The sequence below is a fragment of the Epinephelus fuscoguttatus genome, linkage group LG3 (genome assembly GCF_011397635.1).
Source record: "Epinephelus fuscoguttatus linkage group LG3, E.fuscoguttatus.final_Chr_v1".
In the NCBI taxonomy this organism is placed as follows: Eukaryota; Metazoa; Chordata; class Actinopteri; order Perciformes; family Serranidae; genus Epinephelus; species Epinephelus fuscoguttatus.
Window position 1 is genome coordinate 40770436 of NC_064754.1, and position 19067 is coordinate 40789502.

Sequence of the window (19067 nt, forward strand, 5' to 3'; positions counted from 1 at the left end):
TTTGGTTGTGCCCTAATTTTCCAAAAAGGACAATATCCCTGCTAAGCTGTTTAAATAGTTAATGAAAATGAATATTTTACTAAAATTCCAGTTTACATACAGCTCTGGTTAACATGTCCTGACATGTTGTTTACCACATCAAAATATGGAAAAGTTAAATGACTGGAGCTGCTTGTGCCATTTTGCTTCTGTACATCAAAAAAGGATTTTTTCACTGGTGGCGGACTTGTTGGACTGTGCAAACACAGCCTGTCTCTTTCATTCCTTCATCCATCCTCTTGAAAAAGTCAGTGTTGCAAAATTTGTGCATATACAAAAACCTATTGATATCTAAGTCTTTCATAATGTCTAAAAGTAGGTGTATTTCTCCTACTGACCAGAAATGTGGGCTTTTCTTTTGGACAGGCATCTCTACCCAAGCCCTACCCCAGCTAGTTGGCTTGTGTGCAAGGCATCCATGACAACACACAGAGCTGAGCATAAACAGGTAAGAAGTCGTGTGTCACAAACTGCTGTAAAAAACCCCAATTAAGATGCAAATCCCAAATGCTCTGTATACATGTCCAAAGAATGCTCCTAAAACCTAAATAATATCCGCATATCCCATGTCTTAATTGTAAAATGCCACATTTGGAAACAGGCCTAATTCCAAAAAAGAATATCCAAATGGAATATGCTGTATATATTATCTGCATCAAATTCAGAATGTTGTCATATTGGAATTGAAGGGGGAATATATGTGTGCATGTTTATGTAGTCACTGACGACATCAGCCGTCGTCAGTGTACGAATGGGGACCTGACTGTTGTTTAAAGACAGATTTTAAAAACTGTGTACCTAAGATACAAAAGATTCATGCCGGCAACAACTGGCACAGCTGTACACTCCCACCTTTATTCCCCAGTGGCATGTGCGTTACATTCAGATATAAATTGACCTTAATATTTAAGGTCAGTATTAAAATGGTATTTTGCTTTTCAGGTCTCATGGACACCTTTTTTGACTTGGGCAGTATTTAGACATGTTATTATCTTAAAGCCCCTTATGGGGATTGAGATGTAAAACAATATCATGTCAACATCAAAGTGTTAAATATGGTCATTAACATACTGTATTAATAGAACAAACAACAGCTGAGTACCACAAGTTATACACCCTTTATTAAGAATAAATATATATGTAAGTACATCACCAAGTGTGACCAGTCTGAGTTAAAGTTACACTGAGAATGAAAACTCTAAACCTCAACATACTGATATTCTCACAGATGTATGTGTTTGTAGTGTGTGTCACGAGATGAAGAAAATATTCTTCATCCAGTCAGATGAAACAGGATCTTACTCCAACAGTGTTTATGGCCAAGTGCATAGAACAGAGAAAAGCAGCAAATTACCTGGTCAGTTAATCTGTTGCAGGCTGAGTGACTGAATATTATTATTGTTATCTAAATGTTATGGTTATCTGCTTTTGTGTGAAGCACTTTGAGTTGTATTTTATGCATGGATGGTGCAATATAAATAAAGTTTATCATTATTATTAATATACCATGCTCTACATTCCCTCATACTGAAGTGCTCTCCAAACAGAGCTAGATGAAGTGGACGTTTCCTGTGGCAGCATCACCTGTGGATGTAGTTCTTTTGAAATGAGTTGGGGTATGTTTTCTGGGCACGGGTGCAGGAGGCGCAGCAGACACTTCTGTAGTAAGGGTAAACACAGAGTCGGGCTTGAACCACCACCACACAGTTATGATACTGGTCGCTACACGATGGATCTGTGAAGGAAAGGAGGAGCAAGTTAGAGAAAGAAATAGGAGGAGCAAAGCAGTTTTATTTCTTCTATTAAGTGTTATTGACTACAGGCTTCTGCTCTGAGCCAACCTGTAGGCTTGTGCGTCATGTCTTGGTGGAAGTGTTGGTGCTAATTCACCAAGCTGTCAAGTTAGTCAGTACTCAAACCCAAAGTCACTAAAGTCATACTGAATTAGTCTCATGGACTCAGAACTCAAGTCATAACTAAAGGTAAGTTATCAATGTAAAACAAATTTCATGTTTCATGATGCATACAAATTCACATCTGTCATAATAAAAGATAGGCACTGGTTGTAGTGACACAAGTCATCTGTGAAATACATGATTTAGATTTCTCATCGCAGTCAAGTTTCTACTATAGTTTACAACCATGTCCGCGAAACATGGATGCTACACCCACTGTCCCCCTGGCAGCACAGAAGATCTATACAATCAGCACAGTTTCAAGGTGAACACCCAAGATTAGTTTCACCAATTCAGTATCTGACCAAATGTCTCCCCTTCTGTTCCTGAGATATGACACTGAATAATGACCAGAAAAGTGTTTTATGCAAAACATTAGGATGTCACAGTGAAGCTGACCTTTGACCTTTTGGATATAAAATGTCATCACTTCATCTTTTTATCCTGTTAGATATTTGGATGAAGTTTTGTCATATTTAATATGAATTCTTGAGTTACGGCCACAAACATATTTTGTAAGGTCACACTGACCTTGACCTTTAATTTGACCACACAATTCTCATCACTTTATTTTTCAGTCCAAGTGAATGTTTGTGTCAAATTTAAAGAAATTCCCTTAAGGTGTTCTTGACATATCACGTTCACAAAAATGAGACAGACAAGGTCACTGTGACCTTGACCTTTGACCATCAAAATCCAATGAGTTTATTGTTGAGTCCAAGTTAACATTTGTGTCAAATTTGAAGAAATTCCCTCAGTGTTCTTAAGATATTGCATTCACAAAAATGAGACAGACGTTCAAGTCAACCTTTGTGCCAAATTTAAAGAAATTCCCTCATGGCATTCTTGAGATATCACATTCATGAGAATGAGACAGACAAGGTCACAGTGACCTTGTACTTTGACCTATGATCACTTTATCAGTGAGTCCAAATGGACGTTTGTGTCAAATTTAAAGAAATTCTCTTGAGGCGTTGTTGAAATATCGTGTTCACAAGGATGGGACAGACAGACGGATGGATGGACAACTTGAAAACATAATGCCTCCAGCCATGGCTATCACCAGTGCAGAGGCATAAAAATTAGATCACATGTGTCTGCATCATGTACCACTGCCTATTTGATTAATGATTAATGATGAAAATGATTAACACCAAACATCAGAAGCAACTTGAACAAATGAATCAAATGTTCTTGCTCATGTCTTTTTAACCAATGAAATGTCACTTACTGATCTGTTTGAGAATGGTTTTGGCAAACATATGCTTCATTTTGACAGGGAGGTTCCTTCATATATGAGTCATCAAAAAACATCATCCTTCCTCCCTGGTTCCTAACAACCCCTCAATTATTCCTGGTTGAGGCAGTAGAGGCCCCAGATGATCATGGTAACATTATCAACAATGACAGCATCACAGAGAAATCTCAAACAGGTCCTCTCTGACCCTTGGGTGTCTTCTAACCCAACTGCACCTATAGCAGATATACCGCAATAATACAATAGTGCTTGGTAGACTTACTGATCTCAGCGACACAAGCTTGTTTGTTGCATTCCTCTCGGCTCTCTGGGATCAAACTGGGGTCACAGCGGTCGCTTGGGGTGATGTTATCAGCAAGACAACGCACCTCACGCACACGGTAGCCACCACTGCAGATGCGCGAGCACTGAGGAGATGAAAAATGAGTAAACAGAGGCAGAGATGAGGAGTCACACAAACAGTATAGTATATATGATTTAAACTGAGGACTGAATGTGGACACCATCTAGTCATCACAACTCATGCCACACTTGCTCTAAGATAAAAAAAAATACCAAAACCAGGTGGACATCTTTAAAGGATTAATTACCCAAATTACAAAAAATAAAATAAAAAAAAATCTTGTATCTTTCTGGTGTTACCTGGGCATATTAGTAGTGACAGTTTTATGTGTTGAGATTTTGAGATATCCAGAAATGATGTCCCAGTTACTAATGGTAATCCTCACACATCGCTGAGCACAGGTTTCACTAAAACTATCTCTAATCAAGATATAGACACTATGAAATTGATAGGTCATGATCTGTGTGGATTATCCAGATGATTTGATAATGCTTTGACAAAACAATCCCAACTCAAGGTCCCCTTTCAACCATATTAGTCTTCATTAGCGGATGGGATTTGACACTGTATGTTACAACCAAATAACAACTGTGATTTCTTTATGTCAGATACTATACGAGGGGTTAAAGGTAAACCACCACCTTCTATGTGGATATCCAGTCAGTGTTGATGGTAACAGTAGTTGATTGAAATAAATTCCTCACTGCGTGCTATATCAACCAAGAAAGCTGAGTTCGCAGCTGCAAAATCTGTTGTTCTTTCTGCATACAGCAGCATCATTTGATATGACAGGGATCTAATTGGATGCAGGAAGAACTACAGGCTGGATTTCGCCTCCAGGTGTTCTAAAGTGGTGGTTCCCAACTGGTGGCTAATGGAGAGCTACTTGACAGAGCAAGCAAACTGGCTCAACAACATGGCCAAACTCAAGTATGACGCTGAATGTGTTAAACTGTGGACCTTGAACTAATGACTAAGGAGAAATCTGAACCCCATGGCTGGACCAACTGGGGACCACTGCTCTAGAGGCTGCTAAAAAAGAGAATGTCCTTGCTTTCTTTGCGTGTACTGCAAACTAGCTGCGTTTCAGCAAAAAATGTCATCCCAAAATATGAGTGCTGAGGATGTTACAGACGATGATACATTTTACAGTGTTTTGGCTGGCTCAAATATCAGCCGTCTTTATTTGAGCCAAAGTCTAAGGCTGATGAAATGCAGTGGAGAGAAGCCGAGCCTGTGGCTGCAAGAGGATATTGCTGGCGGGGACCCTCCAGGACCTGAGCTTCCGAGAGCAAACACAGAACAAATTGCTCTCCGATGCCAACAGAAACTGAATCATCCTGCTGCAACACACTGTAATGTAGGCAGTTTTTGTTGGATGCTGTCACCAACGCCAACCTCGAGAGAGCCCTTGGGTGTGTTACATTACATGCATGAAAGTTTACTCCTCATTTGGACAAAGGTTTGCTAGAGACCTTCTTCAGGATCCTAAAGATAAACTGAAAAAGACAACCAAGTCAAACTATGTTTTGACCAACAAGGTAATAGTTTGAAGCTAGTAGGTTACTATTAGCTATGGGGCATCAGAGGCACACGGGTAATGCATGCTAGTACATGTAGGCACTCCTGACAGGGCTATACTGTCAGTATAGTAATATAGCATGGATTGATTATCTACATAAAAGGAAGCAAATTTTCCCATTATATGTTGCATGGTGGAATGACAGACTTTGGGACACTTACTGCACTCCACTCTGTGACGTACCACTGGACACCACATGGCTTCAGTCTGCAGGGCTGAGATGTGATTGGCTGAGGGAGACTGGAACATTTTAACTGGTCCACAGCCTCCATACGACCATTATTGTTGAGAATACAAGCCACACTCCGGGTCTGTGTGCCATTCCCACACTCTGCAGAACACTTAGCACACACACACAAAGTGAAACTTCAAATGGATGATGCTTGTGCAGTGTGTTTGTGTGTATGTGTACATGGAAATTACCTGACTCCAGGGTCCGGTAAACCACTCCAGGCGGTTGTGACAGGGGCCTGAGTCACACAGGGACACTTCTGAGGGGCGTTCCTCTTCGCAGCTGTCCAACGGGAGATCAGTCACATGATCTATCAGACATACTGCCATCCGGGTTCGATTGCCTTGACCACACTCTGCAGAGCACTGAGGAATATTACACACATGTATACAAGATTTTTACCCATGTCACTTTTTGGGAAAATACATTGACTTACATAACTTCCTTGAACACCTAACCTTACTCTAACCATAACCATTGCATAAACACTGACCCAAAGATGAACTCATTCTGAATTGGGGACATCGCTTTTGTCCTCAATTAGACAAGCTGTCCCCATTGAACTAGTATGGTGTCTAGTGTAACCTAAGTAATACACATACACACAAACACACTAACAGTTTCTGTGTTACCCGTTGGCTCCAGACGGAGGTGAACCAGCTGCGTGCACAGGCTCCCATGTCGCAGTTCTGTAGTGTGTCTGGCTTTAGGTTCATGTTGCACTCCTTATCCTCCTCCACATCACCCTGGTTGCTCACACACACCACCTCCCTGCTGCGCTGGCCCACTCCACATGGCACTGAACACTGAAAGACAGAAGGTGGGAGAGAGGGTTGGGGGGAACAGAGAAAGTAATGTTTGGGGTTTTTTTTTTGTAATTATAATGATGTACAGGTTTATTGTATTTAGTGATAATGTGTTTGAATAATAATGGTTGCATTATTTTTTAGATTAAATTGTGTGTGTTATATGTATCTTTCTGAATGCCTGTTAATGACTGTAGCACTGACATGTATAACTTATGTATTGACGCAAAACTGTTAGTTATAAAAATCTGGCCAAAGTTTCAAATAATAAGGTATAGAGGTAATCCCTGTGAGCAAAATCCTCAGGCTTCAGACCATTCCAAATACTCTGTTTTCAATGGTTCAGCCTGTGACGGATTTCTTTATATGATCATCTGCTCCTTGCACATTACTGCAAGTGTTTATATCATGTGCACTGCTACATGTAGCTATGTGCTAACATCAGGGAAAACTGTAATTTTGGTTGCTGTTGTCTTGTTGTAAATTCCTTCCAAATTTCGGATCAGATTCCTGTTGGAACATGTGTGGCTGTCTTTAAAAGCTTTTATTGGTGATTTTTAACAGGAGAAAGTGTCGCCATACACAGTCATTCCCTGACTGCAAGTACACTGCTACATGTAGCTATATGCTAATGCCAGGGAGACATGTAATCTTGGATGCTGATGTTGTTTATTACTCCCCAGTTTTGGATCATATTCCTGCTGGAGCATATCTGGTTGTGTTTAGAAGCTTTTATTGGAGATTCTTTGCAGTAGACTCAGACACATGTTACAGTCATTCCCCAGGCTGCGATGAAAGCCCCCAGGAACAGACGGGAACAGCTTTAATGCCAGTTTTCGTTGTGGCCAAAAGTGGAGTTGAACCATCATGTAATGCCATGGGGCCCAAAAAGACTTTTTTTCATTGACTTACATTGGGAAAGAGATGCCTGTAAATCAGTGGATACATTTTTTTGAGCGTCAAACCTCCCCGCAATATGACCAGTTTCACTACCTGGACTTCCATTTAGTCCAATAACATTTGGGATGTCTACAAGAGCCACAACATTAAATCATTTTATCCCCATTCAAATTAACGGAGTGCTAAACCTGAAGTAGTCGTTTGGCTGGGAGAGATTAGCTGCTCAGCTGCACTCGGCTAAGGCAAGTCTCTCGTGCACGTGCTCTATGGGCCCAATAATGTGGAAGATCATATAATTTCATACTGAGGAAATAGAACAATCTTGGCTTCATGTGCAACTAAGCAACTTTCATAGGAATGAACGGGGCTACACGCCCAATGTATCCTGCTGTATCCATGTTTCTTCATACGTCCATGCGGGGATGACAGTGCAAAGGTGACAAGATATGGAAGACCAGGAATCACCAACCAATCAGAGTAGACCGGGCTTTTTTTAGGAGGAGGGCTTAAAGAGACAGGTGCTAAGTGTCTCAGACACAGTACAAGTATACACCTGAAAATTAGTATTATAGGTCCCCTTAAAATTACATTTCCCCAATAATATGTATGTACTTTTACAATACAGTAAAACAGTAAAATCTGGAATGCAGGGCTATTTTTTTACATTGTGGTATTGCTCCTTTTACTTAAGCCAATGATCTAAAGACAGTACTGTTATCAAAATATGTTTATTAGTAGAGTCATGTAATACTGAGGTGTGTAAGTTTGTTCTCACCGGGCTCCATTCAGATCGGATCTCCCACTGGCTGCAAATCTTTAGCTGACATATAGCTTTGGTCACCGGCCTATCGTGTGACCCACACAGCTCTTGTGCCACGGTAACCGAGGTCTCAGTCCCATTGGTGTGAACATGAGTGACCCGGCGGCAGATGACCTGGCGGTGCTGAGTGCCAGGTCCACACCTCCTGCTGCACTCTGACCACTCCCCCACATCCCAGCTGTCAGCCAATCACAAAGAACAAAGAAAGAGTTAGAGGAAATAAAAAGCAGTTCACAGTCCATCACAAAAGATGTGGTTACATCTTGAGACATGAGTTTAACAATGACCTTTCTCAAGCAGAGCCTGGCCCAGCTCTATGTCCTCATTTTGACCACAGTTATTATGTGTGGTCAGTTGACCCTGGTCTGCAAGGGGCGTTATAAAGCCTGTCGTTTCCGCCAAAAGGATATTATAAACTAGACAAGCAAAATAAGCCAATTTGTGCAGCACAAGTTCAGATGTTTCTTCTCATTCTATTAAGTTTCAATTTTGCAATCCTGTGCTGCTGCTGTGTTCCCAGTGGAAACATATATATTTCAGACTGACAGCTATCATGGATCACTGACACTGCAGGCGAAATAGCTGACAGGGCCACAACCAAACATACACTTAATCCACTAACACCCCGCTACATCTTGGCAACAGTAAGATCTAGTGGTATTTACCACAAGACATGCAAACCAAAGCCACACCAAAGTGAGCCAGTGTGATTAGCTTTGACTAGTGACTGATTTACTGCTTAAATGTGTGTGAGTGATGAAGGCTTCTCCCCGACAGTCACAGCACCATGTGGAACTAATACAATGGAAATGCATGTGAGTCTGTGTACATGTCATAACTATGGTAAATCAGGTGTGTGTGTGTGTGTGTGTGTGTGTGTGTGTGTGTGTGTGTGTGTGTGTGTTGCTCACTATGCAGGACAAGACTGGGTGTTGCAGTCTTCTTCCCGCTTTGTTGGTTCAAGAGCAGGGTCACAGAGGTCAGCAGGAACACTCGCCTGGGAATCTTCCTCAACGCACTCCCAGAATACCTGACGCCTGCCTGGCAAGTGCACAGACACGCAGACAAGACAACAAAAAGACGCAGCATGTGAATGTGTGTTTGAATGCATAAAATATGACTGTCATACACGTACATGTTTTCATCCATAGCAATGATTTACAAGGCCCATGTACTTTGCCAGCAATCGCAGCCCTTTGGGTGTGTGACAGCTACTGTTGATAGCTAAAGCTTTCAGTGACATTTATGTGTGTCGTCTCTGATTTTGTAATATTTTATTATTATTTATATGTGTTTCCCAAAGAGCTCGGGCCTTTTTGCATTGACAAAATTTAAAGTAAGGCTGCCTGCTCACTAAGTTAATGCCCCAAATCATTATTTTACACAAAAAAGAGCTCCATAAAGAGCTGAAAAAGCATTGATTTAATGTGCAGTCACTCTTTCTTTGAATTATATGTGTTTCCTCACCAGTACCACAGGTCGCACTGCACTCTGTGTGCCTCCTCTTTGTCCAGGTGTAGGTGGGCTGAGGGTCAGATTTCTTGCTGGGGTCAGAGGGAACCTGGTTAGGGTGGGGTTTCTCTTTGGTGATATCACTGTTGGTGGTGCCACCTTGGTGGTCCTTCTCACCAGAGTGGGATGGGCCAACTGTCTCAACTACAAGAGAGATGAAGGTTGAATGATGGAGCCCAGATTTGAAGGGTAAGTAAAGGGCGAAAGTAATCTAAAATGTTGGATAGACGAAGGCAGACTGAAGCCTGAAATAAAATATAGTTGTGTTAAAGGGACAGTTCACCCTAAAATCAGAAATACATATTTTGGTGTGAGTAGCAGAGTGTTTGTGATATTGGCAGTGGAGATATCTGTCTTTTCTCCAATATAATGGAACTAGATGGCACTCAGAAACTCATTTGTAAAACTCAACAGCAATGTCTCTTTCCAGAAATCATGACCTGGTTACTGAAGATAATCCACAGACCTTGCTGTGAGCAGTTTCATGTTGGAACTATTTTCTATCAAACTACACTTGCCAATGAAGCTTTCTTTATGCTATATCCATTCACAGTTCTCTGTCCATCCCACTCTCATGGCTTCCTCCAATCAGCTGACTATGGGCGTTCCCTCTCCTGGTTAGCCTATCAGACTCTGCCATGATCTCCTTCAGCCATTCATGTTGCTACTGACAAACTTAAAATCTGTTCTCCTCTCTGCTCCTGTCAGCTGTCATTTTAGGCAGAATCATTGCACCATCCTCCACCCCATTCACCTCCAGTCACCTTATCCAGAGCCCAGGACAAGCTCATCAAAAGCCCACTCCTCCTCACATCCAGATCCTCAGCTCCATCTTCATCTCATCGCATCACCACAATTACCACCACCAGTGTCTAGACTCCATAGAGGAGCTCCCTGATCTACTACGTCTTTACCACCCTCCTGGAATGGATGACATCACGATGGGGACTGATCACCAAACACTGTTCTCATTTCTCATACTTATGTGCACATGTAAATAAATATTCTTTTTTCCCAGAACAAGTCTCTCCTGATTGAAACAGTATCATCACACAGAAAGAAGCATGCATCAGAGCTAACGCTACAGCTCAGCCAAGAGAGATGTCATTAATGTTTCCATCTTGCACTGTCACATGCACAAGCCTCTCATCCATGAGTAGATGCATGCTTCGCTTTGCGCTGTGATTCTGTTGGCAGGTGTAGTTTGGTGTGAGTCCTTCATGAATCTGCTCACAACAAGGTCTGTGGACTATCTTGGGTAACTGGATGATGATTTCTGGAAAGAGACATCACAGTTTTAAAAGATTTTTTTTGGCTCTTTGAACACCACGAGCCATGTGCCAACTAGTTCCATCATACTGGAGAGAAGGCAGACATCTCTACGGCTGATGTTTCCAACACTTGTCAACTCATCCCAAAACAATCTAGATTGATAAATAGCACTACAGGTAAGAGGGAAAATATGCATGTTTGATTTTGGGGTGAACTCTAACTTTAAAGGCCCTGCACATCTATGGCTTCACTAACAAGTGTAGTGAATGCATCTATTAAATGGGATGCATCGCACTGTCACTGTGGATTGTTATCAAAAAGATTTTGAATTTTTGAGGCATTATATAGTGCATAAATTATTCAAACTTTGGTCAGTCAAAAAGTCAATATAAAGCACTACACAGCAAGTACTGTTGGGAGTGATTTTGGACATAGAGTGTGGTGGCCTCTGGTAATTCCCAGTCTTTCTCCACCCACCTTCGACCTAAGCAGGGGTCAGATCAGCTGCATTAATTACAAACACCTGTGCAGGGCCTTTAAGAAGATGTCGTTTTCTGAGTTCAGGAAATCTCTGATTAAATTATTTATCAGCACCAACACAAACAAATCAAGCTATTTCTTTAATCTCTTTAATGAAGGTTAAATATTAGGTAATGAAATGAAATCTGGCCCAAGTGACTGATTACTGTCTCAGTGTGCGGTTAGAAGCTCTTCGCCAGACCAAAGTTTGGCTTCCTGCCTGTATCAAATGTTATCAAAATCCTAATCCAATTTTCAAAAGGACAATTTTGCTGAAAATGATACATATTGGCGTTACCATGAAATCTGAACTCAACACACACGCGCACACACACACTGTACTGTACATGTAGACAAAAAAAAGAGGCATCTGTTATGTGTTATGGTCACTGAGGGCAAATCAGAGTATTAATCATGAGAAAATGGCACTGTGGTCATTTAGGGTCACACTACTATTTTTGTGTGTTGGAGTGTTTATGCATGTTAGTGTGTGCACTCACCCAGGGGCAGAATATCAGAAGGTGTACCTGGCTGAGGAGTTGGGTGTGTGTTTCGTAAAGGGACAGTGTATTCATAGTATACACTGGGACCTGGTTGCTGGTAGATCAACTGTGAGAAAGACAGAGGGGTATTTGGTTTATGATGACATATGGTACTGTAAAAAAAGTAGTATTACTTGTATACATTTTTTTCATTATTTTTCCATTTTATTCATTCATTGTCTTTTGAATGCAGTTTTAATGTTTTTTGAATGTATTATGTTTAATGTATTTCCATGTCCCTGTAAAGCACTTCATATTGCCTTGTGTCTGAATGATCCTATATAAATAAACTGGCCTTGCCTTACAGTGATTGAGCTTTTGTATAGTGGGCTGCTCCCATTAGGCCTCTAACATGATTAGATCCATGAGCCGTGCAAACCAGTGCGTGTGTAAGTGAGTCAGAATCATTCGAAACTGACAGGCACATCCCCGCCATTTGCAATCAGCATACTGCAACGCCCCCATTTCTCAGTATGAGGAAATACATCAGCCTAGAGGTGTTGAAGAAGAAGTTTCTACACACATATTAATGAATGTCTTGACCGTCGGAAAAGGCTGATAAGCAGTGGTGTAATGTAACAAAGTAAAAATTATTCGTTACAATATTCAAGTATTTTTTGGGAGTATCTGTAGTTCACTTGAGTTTTTATATTTCTGTCAACTGTCACTTTCCATCACTACATTTCCTAAATTAAATTTATACTTTTACTCCGATACATTTCTATGTATCAGAGTAAAAGTACATTACTCCAGTTTTACTCCAATACCTATGTATTTCTATTACCCAAGCATTTTCATTGCTTCGTTAGTACAGTTAATATTAGATAGTTCAAGGCTTTTACCCAAGTAATATTCTACCAAAAGTATTTTTCTGGTAAGATATCTGTACTTTTACTCAAGTATGGCTTTCAGGTACTTCATCCACTACGGCTGATTCCATTCCTCACTCAAACATGCTATGTTAGTCTTTGAAGATGGGCTCTGTCCTAAAGAGAACAGGCTGCAACATCGTTCAACAAGGCTATATATGCCATTTAACAGCTGCTTGGTGGTAGATCTGAATCGGTTAGATACCCTGCATAGGCTACCAGTTAACATTGGCTACATATGTGCAATTTCATGGTGTTAGAAATTGATAGGAGTAGCCAATCATTATAGGTCAAGGTCATAAGTTAATAAAAACAATGACAACCATAACTGTAAGATTTCAATGAAGACGTCTCCATATACACAGCTGTAAGCTAGGACTGGGACACTCATTTTTTTATAGTTGAATATTTTAATTTTGACAATAATTGATGAGACTAAACGTTTGGCGAATGCATTAAAATATGTAATGTTTCAAATATTGTTGTCTATTAAAGGTCTCATGCAGGCGGGGCAGAGCAAGTTTTTTCACCTGCTACACAGACTCTTTCACGGTAGCATGTACTGTAGTTGCTGCCAGCTTTACTGTGTGTATATTGAGTTATTGAGATTGTGATAATGCAATATATGCAGGGTTTGGAAGCGCAGGCTGTTAACTGGTACTGTGTTAATTAACTGGATTGTTTTAACGACAGAATGCATTGATTTGGTTGATTTATTTTAATATAAAATGTAAAAGCACACAATGTTGCTCTGCAGCTTCACATTGCCTCTAGTACAAGGTATTCATCTGAATCCTTTTTAAATAGGTTGTCTCAGAACGGTGGCCCAGTGGTTAGCATTGTTACCTCACAACAAGAGGGTGGGGGAGCCCTTCTGTGCAAAGTTTGCATGTTCACAAGATGCCACTCAATTCTACACACTGGACCTTTAAAGCCTTTTTAAATGAAAGAGGCTTTAACATGCTATACATTTAGTGAGTACATTTAGTGAGTTTCAGAGTAAGAACAAATACAAGTAAAAATATACTGATGAATCCAGATATGTGTTAAACATGTATTCGCACAGTTTAAGTACAAATGTGTGAATGAGGCCTGTTGTGTGTGCCAGTTTGTGTCTCACATAAACATGCAGGTCCTCAGTCAGTGGCCCGGGTGCAGTGATCGACTCCCCATTGCGAGAGCGGATTTCATTGGGTCGTTGGTACGTCAGCTGTGTTCCCACAGCAGTGAAGATGCCCGGCCTGTCAATCACCCAGTTGCCATTGATGATGGAGACACTGCTTTGGGTCTGCAGAGCTGGAGGAAAACCCCATGTTCATCCATCACTCTAATGTTTGTCTGAAATTATTTCTGCTGATAGATGTGTGTGTATGTGTGTGTGTGTGTGTGTGTGTGTGTGTGTGTGTGTGTGTGTGTGCGTGTGTGTGTGTGTGTTTGTGCAAGTACCCAGGTAATTTCGGCTTTTTATTGTCTCCCGTATGCTGATGTTACGTGCTCCTGCAGGAATCTCTGCAATCTTATGGTAGCCAATGCGAAGGAAAGTCCTAGAGAAATTCCCCTTCACCACATGAAAACCCTGCCAACAAACATTCACACACTTTTACACACACACAGGTACAAACAATGCATGTGCCCACTCATGTACATCTGCAGATGCTTTCTGCACACTCTCTCTGTACCAGGGTTTCACCATCACTGGCATGAGTTTCAGCAGTATAATCATAAATTCCGCTGGATCACATTGCTGCTCTTTTTCTCTCATTTTCACTCATCCATCCTGCTCTCCAGCTCGCTCCCTCTCTCTTGCTGGAAATCCCACAACTCACTCAGCCCAGTCCAACAGTTGGTTTGAGTTGGGGAACCTTTCTGGTCTTGCTCTCCTCTCCTCTTTTGCACAAATCTCTGTTTTGCAAGTTAAGAGTTTAACTATTGTGTTCTTTCCATGCCATGGGCCCCTTCGGTATACTTTAGTCACGACTTGATTTAGCTTGATCTGTTTGTGATTAGGTTAGCCTGAGTGACAAGGACAGAGATAATCTAAAACAAACCAGTGGTCTGTCATGCAGTTATTCCCCACTGCCTGATCTGATGAAGGATTTTAGTTGTAGAGTGCATAGGCACAAAAAACTACAATAAGATAAAGTTATTTATATCAGGTACAGTTAATATTTCTTTCACAAAATAAAGGTTTAACTCAGAAAAGTATGTATTTCATGTAAATAAAACACAAGTGCTACAAAGATTGCATAAACAATTGAATTACAACTTTTAAAAAATCCATGTTTGAATTACATTTATACTTTTTCCCATGACCATGTGGATGTCTTACCTCCAGAGGTGGTTTGCCAGCTTTGGTATCCCAGGGAAGAGCACCCAAAGGTGGGTAGAGAAGCCCGATGAGGTGGAGGAGAGCCAGAGCTCGACCCTGCTGCAGGGAGCCGAGCTGCTGCCACAATCCAGCCATGGAGAGACTGAGGGAGGAGGACACTCACACAAACACACACACACATGTTTAATAGGGGTGTGTGTGTGTTTGTGAGGTAGGGTTGGCTTGAGGGGTGGGAGGGATGTTAAGGAGAAATGTTCAGAGAAAGTGTTTGGAAATTGTCGGCACATTTTTAAGAATTGTTGCAAGCTGAGGTCACACCCGTTTTGCACCTCAGTGTGAATGTTGTGACAGCTCATGATATGTGTTTGTGGCATGATGACAGGCTCCTGTAGCGTATCCTGAAGCTTATCCCAAAAACAATATCTCTCCGCGTGAATCGTCATGCAGGATTATGAGGCTTTGGACACACATCACTACTTTTGACCATGCTCGGACTACTCCACCCACTCCTTGTTTTCACTTTATAAGGCTTGTCTTGTTCAGAGTTCTTCTTTTTTTTTTGATGGAAAAAATGAAGGATGAAAAATCTAAATCAAGAAATACCTCAGTGAGAATGGCTTGGATTGAGGTTAACAGAAAGAATATGTTAAATCTAATCACAGCTTAACACGTTCTTTGTGTGTGTAAAGAACACAACACATAAATAACGAAGTTGTGCTCTATAGTGATTCAGTATTCCTTCATCAGTGATTCACATTCAGAGGATGCCAATTTTATAGTGACTCAGTTCACTGCCATACTATGTCGGGGAACAATCAGACTCAGAAATGACTGTAAATCCACTGGCCGGGACTCAAAACCCCACAGTGACACACTTCCAATGTCTTCATCTAGAGAGGTTATGGTAATATTTGCATGGACATAAATGATTTGGAGGAGTTCAAACACATATGGGTGCAATATATTCCCTTGGCTGAATGTTTCTGCTCTGGGCAGAGGACCGTTTTAGCCCTGTAAACACACAATGTAGCGTAGCTTGCCTGGCTCTTTAACTTTCCACTGTTTTATGTCAGGGAGTGAGGAGAGATGAAAGTTGTAAATATCAGAAACTACTTTAAATGTCAACCCTCACTTAGTGTTGCAGTGTGGAGAAATTTAGAGGGATGGAGCAGAGATAATGTGTTTTTCCTACCTGTTTTGTGTGGAGCGGCAGAAACACAACATTTCACATCTAAAAAAAAGCATTTTTTTCCCGTAGATTGCCAGCTGATCTACACCACAGCTGTTCACAACATGGGTGTGAAATTGCCAAGGCTGAGAATTTCACAACTTTTCTACGAACCTCAGTTTCTTTCAGATTGTGTGTGCGCTTGTGTAGGTGCATATGTTTGTGTGTGTGTACCCCTGCAAAGATATATGAGTCACATATGTGTGGATAAAGCGATGCGACGCCCGTAATACATGGTGTCATCAATCAATCGGGTCACTGTGAGAGCAGCATGAGTGAGAAAGACATGCAGACTGTGATCTTGCAAAGCTCTGTGAAGTCTCATAAGGACACTGGAAGCAGTGGAGATGACGCCAATGTATCATTTCTTCTGTCTGCATCCATCTCTCTGTGTGAGTGTTTGGCACTATGCCCTTTGACCTGAGACTGATGTCCTGCAGTGCAAACCATTAGCATTACTACCATAGCATTAACCTACACTTTTAGATATAAGGGTTTCCAAAGGATTCTTCTTAAAGGACTGAAATTCCACCCAGAGCTGTTTGCTTTTGATGAACCCTTTTTTGGAGGAAAAGGTTCTTCAATGATTGTTGAAAGCATGGGTATTAAAAATCCTCACCCTTAAATATTTAAATATAGACCCATGTTTGATATTGGAATTTTTAAATGTAGATGTATCTGTAATCGCCTTAATCAATTAATTTTATCTGTGTTCTACTGTAGTTGATACCTTTACCATCAGTTTATGCCTTATAATATCACCTCTATTTTTTCAGGTACCTGGTAGTTGGCATTTTGTATTCGATTCTAATCTGAAACTGAGTTTCGGCTCCCAGCCCTACTGCAACGTTGAAATGACAAAAGCTGTAGTAGTTGTGATTTCACATAATCTCTATCCCCCAAAACGTGGCTGTGAACCATGATCGCTGTGGGTAGTACTGGGCCACATCAGCCCCGTCCCTTCAGGGGCCTCATGAAGCCGAACGCATCTCAACATGGGTTCCTTGGCCCCAGGGTAACCTGTCAAACTACAACTATGATTAGTGGAAGACAGATCTATCGTTGATGTAGACAGTTACTGATTTTAGAGCCTCTTTGGGAAGATTCTAGGGTGAAATTCTTGGAATATGAAAGGGTTCTTGGTAGAGCTCCTGGGTGGGTTATGTTAGCATCCTTAGAAGAGTTCTCTGTAGAACTTCTCATGAAGTGTTTTCAGACTGAAGGAACTTCTTCATAGCTCTAGGAATCTAGTACTAAGATGTCCCCTTTTTGCCTTGTCTGCACCGCAAGACTATAGTTCTTAGAATACAGTTTTGAGAGACTTTTTTACCTCCCTGTTCGGGTTATTCAGAGTGATGTCAATGTATGGTTATTGGTCCAGACGTAAGTGTGCATTGATTGGCCGAACACAGTCAGTGCAGCACTGGTAACCACCATTTTTTAAAACCCATTAGCCATATAAATAACAGACACACAAAACACAACCAAAAGCTTGTAACGAAAAAAGAGTAGAAGAAAACAAGGACAAATGGACCAACAGCCAAGTCCAGGCTTTACTGAACATAAATGCAACAGAAAATACAGGAAATACAATGCAATTTTATATCATCAAAGTCAGAGTGATGTTGCTTTACCAACCACCACCCAGCTTATAGTATGTCACTTCAGCTTTCCTTTTAGTTGTGTGAACACAAACAGAAAATAAAGCCCTTGAAGTTATGTAGTTCTCAGAAGAGCTCTCCAGTGGGTACTTCCTCTCAGGGCGTCCCCAGAAACAATTGGTCTGAAAACATCTATAGAGGTTTCTGGGTGGAATCTTTCACAGATTGGTCTAGATATAACTCTTTATGCTGGGTTCTGAGTTGAACCCTCCAAAAGGGCTCCAGGTGTAACCTTTGTAAAACGGTTTTACCAGAAAACAAACAAGGTTCTCCTATTGGGACAAGCTGAAGAACTATGGTTAGCACCTTTATTTCTAAATGTACACACAAATACATGCTGTACATCTAAACACACTAACCATACATGCTTTTATTTTTTCTCTCTCCTCCTCTCTGACACACAGCCAGATCTAAGACGCCGGTCCCCTGCAGTGAATACCCAGCAGTCACTGAGCTATGACACAGGCATTCTGGGAACCTCCAAAAGTCTGTCAGGGAATACTGGGAATTCTGTCCAAGATGGGCACTGTTAGGGCTACAACGTTTGTTTTCCACCGTGACAGCTTAATAGCTGCCATGTCTGATTACACACACACACACACACACACACACACACACACACACACACACACACACAATTGGAGTCTCTGAGAGATGCTGGAAGTCGCACGGCAGCTCTTTAACACACAGATCAGCTCAAACAGTGATTCATACTTATGGCTTTACATGTTTACAGGTTACTACAACAATGTGTAAAGATGATGAGGTTGGCATCTTTTGCTGCTTTTGGTGCGATTACACTGAGATTTAGCTAATGACATTGAGTGTGCCTGATTGCTATGATTCAGTAGTGAAGCTTATATGAAACTTAACTGGCAGACCCTCACGCAAACGCAGGCTGGCCATGGCTCTGGAAGGCCTGCGACGTCTGTTAAAACCATTGACTGTAACAGAGCTTGCCCTCAAAAGCATTACAACCATTTATGTTTTTTTAATTCATGACAGAAAGAAAAGTTTCTCCTGAGTTTCATCTTATAAAAGAACCCGAGGGGGTGGGGGGGTGGGGTGGGGGGGCACCCACTGGCCCACAGTATGTTACAGAACATTGGAAATATGTTTAAATGTGCAGTAAAATTGTGAGCTCATGCAGATTTGGGAATGAAAGAGCCCGCACTGATAGATTTGTAAAACAGTTCTGAT

The 19067-nt window shown here is 41.2% G+C and overlaps 1 protein-coding gene across 1 annotated transcript; it reads right to left on the reverse strand.

The window, feature by feature from the left end:
* Window positions 1-1138: 1138 nt before the first annotated feature.
* Window positions 1139-15117, reverse strand: adamtsl7 (ADAMTS-like 7). Its single transcript, XM_049572684.1, has 12 exons — window positions 14979-15117; window positions 14096-14225; window positions 13770-13945; window positions 11739-11847; window positions 9403-9591; window positions 8847-8976; window positions 7891-8113; window positions 6042-6215; window positions 5601-5774; window positions 5339-5518; window positions 3515-3659; window positions 1139-1774 (listed from the first exon to the last, which is right to left on the reverse strand). The coding sequence occupies exons 1-12, from the start codon at window positions 15111-15113 to the stop codon at window positions 1620-1622; spliced, it is 1920 nt and encodes a 639-aa protein (XP_049428641.1). The 5' UTR covers window positions 15114-15117; the 3' UTR covers window positions 1139-1619.
* Between the last annotated feature and the right edge of the window lie 3950 nt (window positions 15118-19067).